Here is a 10,542-nt window from a genome sequence, read left to right on the forward strand (position 1 = left end):
CGACGACGAGAATCGAATACAGACGCAGCATTCTTCTCTTTTTCCAGAGCGTTCGTGAGGATCCTGTGCGCTTGCTGCCCGGGTCGGATGAGGCGACGGTATCAGCCGGCGTTCAGATGTAAACCAAGTCAAGTGAGTATGAAATATTCATATTCCCCGTTACGAATCGCGAGGGGCGTGCAGGGTTCGCGCGTGGAACATATGCGCCCGTTAAAACCGAACCGGTACGCTGTTCCGGTTACCCGCGGACCGCCAACCATCCGCCCTCTAAAAACAACCCTGTCGGAGATACCATAAATTGCGGCGCAGTCACGTTCCTCGGGTTTATCTCAACGGGCGAGTGCAACCCTGGCTAGTCACTTGTATTTGTATTCGACTCGACGGAACCACCTAGTCGTTCACCCCCCTCAACGGGGGTGGCTCGATTATTTCGGTGCCACCCGTGGCCAAGATTACTTCCTTCTATTAGAACCAAGAAGCGCCGGGAAAAGCTCTCTCGTTCTCTTCTGCCGTTTATTCTTCCCATCGCGTCCCCATTGCGTGTAATTTATGCGACGATCGACGCATTAAACAGATCGGAACGTATAGTTTTCATCCCCGGGAAACACGGTATCGTATCTCTAACGAGATTCATTCTTTATCGCACCATCTATTGTATTATTCCGCGTATCCATTTAGTTAGAGGTCGTAGAGTCAGCGCAGAGGGGAAGCACCGACTTTCGTCGATCGATACCGATGAATTTCCGATGGACGCTTAATTTCGGACGTTCCTGCCGTGGTTCCAAACGGGTCGCGATAAAACATTCATCCACGTGGAACACCGGGCTCGTGACTTTTTTCAAAGTAGCAGAACACCACCCTCTGCAAGTTTAATCGGAGTTTCCAGGGGAGAAATCCTGCGGATTCGGAGCAACAGGCGGAGACAAATGTCGAACCCTTTGACGCATCCGCGGCCAGGCGATTCGATGAATTTATTAGGGTAACAAGCTGGCTGGGACACGATCGCGGAACGTTTCAGAGCCAAGTATAAAGGGGTCAAGGGGACGCGCGACGAAGACTGTATCGGGTCGCAATCGCATAAAGCTCGCTTGAAAGCTCGCCAAGGGAAAGAAATTTATTATTCCAATTGATAAAGTTTTCAACTTGAAGAGATTCCTGATCCTGCCGGATAACGGTGCTCGCTGAACCCATCGGGACTACTTCTGGACCCTATCTGCGTTCCACTTCGGATGCCTGATTGTTTGTTCCTTCTCGTTAAACGAGCCTGGTTTTTTCTGTTTCGAACGCTGGTGCTAGACGCGTGTCGTTGACTTTCGATACAGACATTTAGGTAGTCTTTAAAAAAGGAATTATTCACGCGGAACGACACAGTGGAAATCCGTTGATTGATTCCTGGACGCGTTTGGAAAGTCAGAATGCAAAGGGAAGAAACGAGATAAAGTTCCTCGATACTACGTCCGAGACGTATTGGTTTCCTCCACTTTTCAAAAGTTCATCCATTCCCATGATGCACCGTCTTCGCGTGACGACGGAACTTTTCTTATTTATTAGTAGAGAAAACTCTCCTTCGAAGGGAAGCTCAAAGATTCCGCGCTCTGTTACACGCAAAGCGTAATTCCGGAATTAGATTTGCTGTTTGCAAATCGATTTGCATAGAATCTCAGAGTCGGTCGGGGGGCTGTTCCCACGAATACGGTTGAACAAATACCTGGCGCCTAGCGTAGCTCACGATATCCTCGTGAAAACTTCCAAGCCACCTCGACTACCACGATATACGCTAAGCTCTCGATAAAATACTCGCTAGTCAGTTTGAAAGCTACTAAGAATCTCCATTTCGTTGGATGAACCCGCGAGAAGCGTATCGCACGGCCAGACCGCTGCTCAGCAGACAGGGTGAGAAAGAGTAACGGATGGGTGGACGTCGCACCGAGTGTATTACTGTTTTTTCAGAGATTCGCATCGGGGAGATACTACTCCGCTTATTCGCTCCACCACGTGCGAAGCAGCCGAGAGAGTTCGTGCGAGCAAACCTACATTTAACGATGGGATATCGCCGCGACGTGGATTACCGTCAATCGTTGGACACCGCCACGAAACCTTTCTAGATACACCCCAGTCCTTCTGTCCGTCGCCATCAAAGCATCGTCCGCCCTCAGACAAATCCTATCCCAGTAATCGCCCGGAGACACTTAGTACAGAGATTATCGACGAAGGACTCTATCACCACCCCTTCTAATATAGCCTCGGTATGTTGATTAGTGAATGGATTTATCGATCACCGACACGCACACGAACACGCACAGACCAACACGTCTACGAGAGCACCACTGCACCAACCTCGATAGCACCCGGGACCAGCGCACGTGTTTGCTATGCCTGAGTAGTGGGTGCACGTAGCACCTTCCAACGTTTTTCGAGGCGTCCCGACACCTCTCGTCGCGAGTTACCCCGGCCAGAAAAAGACCGCAACCCTTCAACCACCCTGTTTACTCCGATCCAACCATTCGCCAATCGTAAAACGAAAAGTTTCCCTCGCCTAAGAGAGTGGAAATCGTTGTTCGAAGAGTACATCGAGCGGAAAACACGAGAGCATATTGGCGCGTGTGTGTTCAGCCGAGGAACGAAAAAAATTCACCGACGAATAACGATAGGAAAAAAGATTTCGTATCGCTCCCAGCGGGATGGTGGCTGGCGAACAATGATGGAATGCCGTTCCTCGAAATCAATGGGGGTACGCGCAGGTGTTACGAGGCGAACGCGTACACAGCCGCGTAAATTCGTGTGCATAAATTTCTCTGACAAAAGGGGAGGCGATAATTAATACCTTGCGAAAGAGGCTCGCGTCTTCGCTCGCGACTGCGCGCAACACGTGGCGACGCGTTTCATTTAATTTATCATCCAATTTGCGCGCGGACGAGTTACGGGCCTCGGCTGGTAGACGACGCGTAACAATTCGAAATCAATCACCTAATTCGCTCCGAGCACCGCGATCGTCCGCTCTCCGTTTATCGGTATGGCTAAATTAAATTACCCATACGGGGCGTAATACGATCGATCGAGTTTAATTCGAGCGTAAGAACGGTCGCCCGTGCGGAACCTATAAAAGAAAAGGTCGCTCTTTCTTTTTTTCCCTCTTTCGCGTTAAACAGAGAAAGTTTTGGGGCGCTTAACGCGACGCAGCCGCTCTGTTAAACGTAATTGTATCGATGCGTGAAATCGTATCGAATGAAACGAGGCTGCACCAGGACGGGTGCATTAAATTAACACCGGCTACTATACAGGATGAGCTGATTTTCGTTTGCATTAATCTTCTCGCGATTCCTCGCTCGTTACGTACAAAAGTTTCATTTATTCATATTCGCGCGGAAAGTTTCGTACCGTCCTTTAACAGATAGGCGAACGAGGATCTAAATAAACGAACAAACGAGATATGCAAATGCACCGAGGTGTATGCAACGCGTTGAAATGCTCGTCTTTTACTTTTCACCGATGAACCGCTATCGTCGGCTCTCGTCAGCTACATTTTCCATTTTGCAACCAACTTTCACGGGAACGATCGTATCAGCTCTTTCGATGCGAAAAGATAGATAGCACCCAGCGAACCAATACAAAACCGTCGCGTTAACTCGTTTCACACTCTCTCTACGATTCGTTCGCACGTTTACCTAACGAGAAGAAAAGTCAATTATGAAATTCGACCGCGTCTTACTCCGTTGGACGCTAAATAAGCTGCGTGCACTTCGTAGCGTGCATAAAGTGTCGGTGGAACGCCTGGCACCGCGTGTGCTCGCGAGACTCGCAGCTGCGAGTGAACAATCCTGCGTCGAACCGATTCAAGTAAAGCCCACGGGGGATAATCATGGTCGAAGAGTTGAGTTTCGAGAATTAAACCGAAATCTGGAACTGCTCGAAGAAATGAACCGTGATCGAATCGAATCGAACCTGGTACCGTCGCAGGAGAGACTAGTTTCCAACAGCAATCGTCTGGCACGATTCAACCGCATCGCGAGACTGGCACATCGCGAGCGGGGTTTGGGACTAACGCGATTTGCGTGGAAACTTTGCAACTTGTCAGGTGAACAGCTGACGTGGCTGGTGCCGTTTCTCATAGATGGCACCGACCGGTTCGGTGAGCCCGCTCGAATGGCGATAGAGGAGCACGATTGCGAATATCGTCACGAAGGCCCCGAAAAACAAGCGGGCATGAGTTACGAGCTGCTCCATCGCCGGAAAAGATATGAGCGCGGGTAACTGGCGGAGTTTCCGGTTCACGGGTCCTCCTACCGCCTCCTGTCGTCTCTCTGGGATCTGCATACCCCAAATAACGGTTCATATTATAGAATAACTATACTGAATCCTAAGTTACACGACTACGAATGTTATACGTACGTGTTTTTATCGTCGATGAAGAGGATACCGAAACCCGTCGTCGATCCTAAGATTAGCCCTCCGTCGACCTGCGCGGGATTCACACGAGCGAAGAGACGCGGCAGTCGAACGAAAGGGGGAGAAAAAAAGGATAAGGGGGAACTGGGGTGGCTGGTTCACGCCCATCCAGAAGGGGGATGATTCGTTTCAATTCAGCCGAAAGATCTATCGCGTTGAACGCTGGCCACGCTGCTCATACAATGCCAGACGATATATATTTCTAACAGGGTCTACGGTTATAAATCGTCCGCGTGTGTGTGTGTGTGTGTGTGTGCGCGCGTCCGGGTTAATACGTATCGCATCGATTCCGCGTATATCATCGTGCATAATTCCGCGACAGCTAGGGAAACGCGGATACGAATAATGTTCCATCGGAATCCGATGAAAACCAAGAAATTTTCGGTACGCGGATATGTACACGCTGGTTCAAAATTCTTAGTCGAAGTTGATCGTAGCGTAAAATCGTGTCGCGTGCAAACACTCGCTCGACGATTCACGATTGATGGTAGAACTTTCGTAATAGCGGTGAACCGGGGGTGTGTGCAGGCGCTCTCGAAGAAAGCCCGACGAGCCTGGATCGGTGCTCCAATTTACGTAATAGAACGTCTAATTAGCGTGTCATGAGATTTTCCTGCGGCGCATCTCATCCTCCTGATATTCCACGCGATCGAATTTCGACGAGTGAGAAACTGGCGGAAAAGCAACGTGGCTCGACTTCCAACATCCTGTCCAGAGATCAGGTTCCAGCCGCGTTTCCCCAACTGACTAATTAAAATAGAACTTTCCACGTTTTAATTACGTTTCTCCATTATTCACGAATGAATTTCCTTCTTTCTGCTCTTCTTTTTTTTTCTTCTACCTCTCGTAACGCGCACCGCGACGAACGTCGACGTGGGGTAAAATTATCGAGCCCAACCGGCGACGTTCGACTTTAATTAAATTCCTTTTAACTGCTCGGTGATAACGGTCTTCTTACTTTTTCGAAAATAGCCGACGAAGCGTTTCAAACGTCGCCCATCCGACTACGTTAATTAGCTAATTTCCTCAGAAACAGAGTCGGCGGAGTGATTGGACAAAGGCGAAGATATGTGCATCGACGGGGATACGATTCGAAGGACGTTTCACGTAGAGAGAGCAGACGCGAGGAAACGTGCTTTTAATCGAATCACATTGTCCAACAACGGAACGCCGACCATGACGACGACGACGACGATTCGTTCGATCGAAATTCAATGCGGCATTGTAACCGCGAAAATGCCTCGGCTGGAGAAGAGACCTTCGATTTGTACGATTTAACACCTGCGAGCCAGGCGTTCGATTGTTTCCGCTTCGCTTCGAGTATATTTAATCTACTGAAAAAGTTTCCCTCGGCATTCGCGAATTGAAACCGATCTCTCCACGCTCTTGTACAAAGTACGCTCGTGAACTGTTTTTACTCTTGCAACGATGCTGTTGAATTAATGCAACATTTTTCTACATTTTACCAGAGCAGCAACGCTAATAACTCGGAACGCGCAAGAAAGTAAAAAACGCGGTAGCGTGGAAAGGAAATATGCACAAACATTGGCCAGACTCGCTGAAGGTGGTAAGGAGCATAGGAAAGTAGTAACACGTGAGACACGATACATTTCTCTCCCGCTATTTTCTCAGAGGTACGAAATCGATCATTGTGCCAATCCTCCAAATTGCATATTCGTTACGAGAGACGAATTAATCAACTAATTGCTACCCTATGTCCTCCGTGCAAGTTCGATACCGCTATCGATCGCCACGAATGCAGAAAACACGAACGATTCCAAACCTGGTATCGCAACTCGTCGGCCAACTACTCTTCAAGATCGCGGCGCAAAGGCTTCGATAGAGTGAGAGAAAAAAAAACGAAGAGGATGGAATCGCGCGACAAGATTGTAATCGGATTGGAGCGGGGAAGTTGACCCAGATACTTTTAGTTTCGTCAATCCAGCAAAGGATAAGCTGTGAAACTACAAAATCGAGGGAGAAGCAGAGAAGAAACAGAGAATCCGTTCCGGTCAGGCCTCCGGGGAATTCGGCGCTCGATAGGATGGACGAAGAAACTTTTCCGTTGACACGCTAGCCACCCCTCGAGATCAAACGAGCGAAACAACACTGCGGGGGCGAATTTCGTATCGTGTCGAGATTCCAGCTGCTCCCTGTTCACACGCCGTCTGCTCAGCATAGGTACATCCACTGAGAAGTAGTTTGGAAACAATCGAAGACAGTGGACAAGAAAGTGGAGAAATATTTTTTGGTTCAAAGAAGAAGTGTTGCGTGCAATCGACTCGATGGAACGATCGAAAATGGACTAAATAGTGAAAAATTGAACTGAAGCATACTTGAAAGCCATTAGAGGATTAATTCACTTAAAGACACCGGTATGGGAACAATCCCAGCGGTGAATCCAGCGTGATGTTTCATCCGCGAAATCTGTCAGTCGATATGGTATTTGCGGTGACAATTTTTCCACGGCTCACCGCTCCGGCTCGTCTATTGAGTTATTCGGTTTACGGGTAGTAGCGGAGCCATCGAAAATCGTTTCGTCGTCACGAGCCGCACCATCGAGCCGCGTATTCGCAATTTTCAGGGAACCTCCGTCTCCGAATTCGACGTAACGCCGCGGCTGCACCGAAGTTGAGGGTGAACCGGAAAATCTACCCCCGCTTGATTCGTTACGCGGGTTTTTCAGACACGAAATCCTCACGAATTTCCTCGTGAACAAAATTAAAATGAGATCGAAAACGAACGATTTGCGAGCGAGTCGCGAGTCTTCGAACACTAGGAACATTCCGGAGAGTTCTGCATTCCGATTCGCAACATTGGACACGTTCCAGAGAGGGGAGTAGAGAGCTGCTTTCTATCTACCTACTTTAATTCGAACCGCTTGGGAAGGCCATCTACGATATGGCGTGAATATGAAAAGAAGATGAAGAGATACAGCGTGTTACTCGACGGCAAAATAAACAAAGGAGAGCACAGAATAGCAGGCGATGCAGGCAACGCGTGTACCGATAGTACTCGCGATGCAAGATAATTCGCCCTAATGCACGAGAAGCATTAACCGTCACACCCGTTACGCCATCCTTCGATTTCATTTTTCATTCCCCTTCCACGTAAACTCCGTCCTCCCTGCTTGCTAGAAAAACTAGGATCGCCGATCTTTCCTTTTTCCGGTAGACGTAGCCGTAACTCGCTAACCTCGTGAGAACTGTTCTCGCGACGAAAACGCGTACTTCCAAAAACAATTGACCCAGATACCCCACACTCGGTTAGGCCAGCTAGTTTACAAGGCTCGTATCGTTACAAACAATATACTCAATAATGTGTATAGTAAACCTAGCGAGCATATGATACATCTCGTATGATACATAATACATTTTACGAGCTCGTCGCTACTACAAAGATTGGAATATTCGATGATTTCCAGGATCTAGCAAGGTAGAGGAAGTTTACAACCCCTTCTAATTCAACATCGTGTCACGATCTCTACCTCTTAAATTGTACATACGCGCACAGGGCTATCTTAGATTCTCTCAGCGAGGAACAATTATTTTTTGAGGATGTATCGTTGTTCTGATTACAGTACGTTTCCGGAGTGAACACCAGCGGCGAGGCCAGCCGCGTCAGCTACAGTAGCGTCAGCCAGAGCAGCGACGGAGGCGTCGGGACGATACTGCCCAGCGGCGGGATGTGACGTCACACGGGGGCCCGGCCAGGGCCTCGTCGAGAACGTGCGATCCGTTTCCGTGACACGTGATTGTAGACCATCGTCTGGAGGAATCGATTCGACATGGAAGTGCACCTGCATCCTGAGTTACGTGTGCGGGATCCTGCGAGCACGGGGCGAACCATCGAGACCGTTCACCAGGTCCAGTGTCTGCTACCGAGAGAATACGAACCGTGGACTCGTCGCGCGAAGGATAACCGACACTTTTAACCGTTCCTGATCTATCGTCCAGTTTTATCGGTGACGAAATGTGGACCACGAAGAAGCACGTCGCAATGATGAGGGCTTGGTGCAAAAACTGGCCGATGCTGAACTACGATCTTCTTTTCTGAAACCCTCGAACGCTTTTGATTGAATTAGCCACTTGACCTTGATTCGTGGTAAACGAATTTCACAGGAAATTTCACGTACACGATGTACATTTTGTAATATCCAGAAGCTGACCGATTTTTTGCACCGAGTCCTCCGATTTCACATTAATTGTACATACCATACGTATAATAGAGAGCATCGGTAGTTTCGCGTTTTGTACCACCGACGAAGGATCTAGCGGAATCGAACTGCGAGGGTGATGGCGGCGTAAAATCGAGCCGGATGGCTCGTTATCGTTTTTACGTTCGGATACCTTCGATACTTTGTACCCCTTTAGCGAACCTTCGTACCACGGAATCGTAAAAGTGAGTAGCACGATCGGTACGAAGGAAATATGTTAGCTAGCCATTTATCGATTTCAACGCGCTATGGAATTGTCTACTCTTTCGATATCGATGCGACCGAACATTGTTATTTTCTGAAAATTCGTGAACCAAAATTCACCAAACGATATCACGATCCTCTATTACAATTTAAATGACTATAAATTGCGTACTGTTCAACACAGCGTTTAAATAATCTTAAAAATTAACGCTCGAACATTAATACCAATTTTCCGTGACATTAATGCGAACTACATTTCGTATTTTACATCTTTCTATAATGTACTGCTTGTCAGCGGAGATTATTATTAATACTATGACGCGTATACATTTATTTCAAGCACATACATGTACGTACATAGTATCGTGTGGGTACTCACCAAATTTTCAGAAAACGACGATCTCTCGTATCGATGCATCTGCTGGTGATCACAATGGGCGTAAGGTGCACACGAAATCTGAACAGATTGAAACAAAAGTAAATGTATTATCGCACTTCGTTCGAAAACCAACTAAACGCTACTGCGCAATGTAAAATGCACGCGTACCATATTCCCGATCACGCGCAACACTGAACGTATACGAGAAATAGAGAGGACCACGTTACACTCGCGAACGGATACGAAGTGACACGGCATCGTCGTACAACGACAACAGCCGAATAGAAGAATATTACGTTCCACGAGCGCGATCAAAACAAGACTGTTCGTCGAGCTCCGCGAGACAAAGCCGATCGCCAGAGCTGCTCGCTTCGAGTTTTGTTTACACGCCACGAAACTTAACGCGACGCGTGAAACGAATGCCAAGGCCGATGTAACTTAATCGACGAATGTACGCTAGCAAAATTTCTACACAGTCTGGATAATATCGAGAAGCAGAAGTCTTCGTTTTTCGTGAGTATGAAATTCAGCTTCGAATAAATTTATCGACCTGTGTGCTCTGTAAATCGTTTCCTCCATTTTTTTTATCGTAATGGACAATCTTTACTCGATGCAAACAGATCCATCCCCGTCTATTTACGATAGCTGATATTTTTGCAAACCGATTGTTCATTTTATCGTGGTTACCTTTATATAGGCGATTCATAGTTGTATATAAAACATTATCGTGTAATTGTAAATATTAGAACATCGTGAGATCGACTTCCATACGTGAAACGTGAAATTGTAACGAAGCGTGTATCGGTACGAGTATACAGAAACGTTACCTCGGCAAAGAAACTGTATTCGCTGTCGATTTAATCCTATCTCGATGACAGTTACGGGATAGGCGATGTCATTTGCTTGTTTTAGCTACGACACGTTAAGTTTCCGCGTGTAAGATTAAAATTTGGATGCTAGCTAGATAAGTAATAACGCGATGGAGAATGGCGGAAAGCGTTTGCCGAATGTTAAAGTTACACCGAACGAATGACTTACCTCGTATTTCAAATCAACGAAGACTGGTCTGGCCGTGTTCTATCTGGCATTAAATCACGCAGCTTCCATATAAATGCAGTATATGTAAATTTGGTTTCTTCATTTACTTTTTAACACTGTAAAATACTTATTTTTTACTGGTAAAGCCTTCACGAGGCAGCGAGAACCGACCGATTGCGTTCGTTTGAATCTCGGTAAGAATGGCACGTCATTGGACGGCGTGCTCAGCAGTCTAGTCAATGTAGATACTGTAAGTTCG

At 47.3% G+C, this 10,542-nt stretch overlaps 1 protein-coding gene across 2 annotated transcripts in view; it reads left to right on the forward strand.

The window, feature by feature from the left end:
- The window catches only part of Dop1r2 (dopamine receptor 2), a 31,695-nt gene extending 22,768 nt beyond the window's left edge, over positions 1-8,927 (forward strand). The window contains exons 2-4 of one of the 2 annotated variants that reach the window (XR_013102429.1): positions 48-132; positions 1,951-2,246; positions 8,027-8,153. Coding sequence is in view for 1 of the 2 variants with exons in the window: in XM_076903435.1 (XP_076759550.1) it covers positions 48-132; positions 8,027-8,137 (196 nt within the window). In the remaining variant the exon portion in view is untranslated. Of the gene's footprint in view, positions 1-47; positions 133-1,950; positions 2,247-8,026 lie in introns of both variants that reach the window. The other variant, XM_076903435.1, reaches the window with a different exon arrangement.
- The last annotated feature ends 1,615 nt before the right edge of the window (positions 8,928-10,542 follow it).

Source organism: Xylocopa sonorina, chromosome 10 (genome assembly GCF_050948175.1).
Source record: "Xylocopa sonorina isolate GNS202 chromosome 10, iyXylSono1_principal, whole genome shotgun sequence".
Lineage (NCBI taxonomy): Eukaryota > Metazoa > Arthropoda > Insecta > Hymenoptera > Apidae > Xylocopa > Xylocopa sonorina.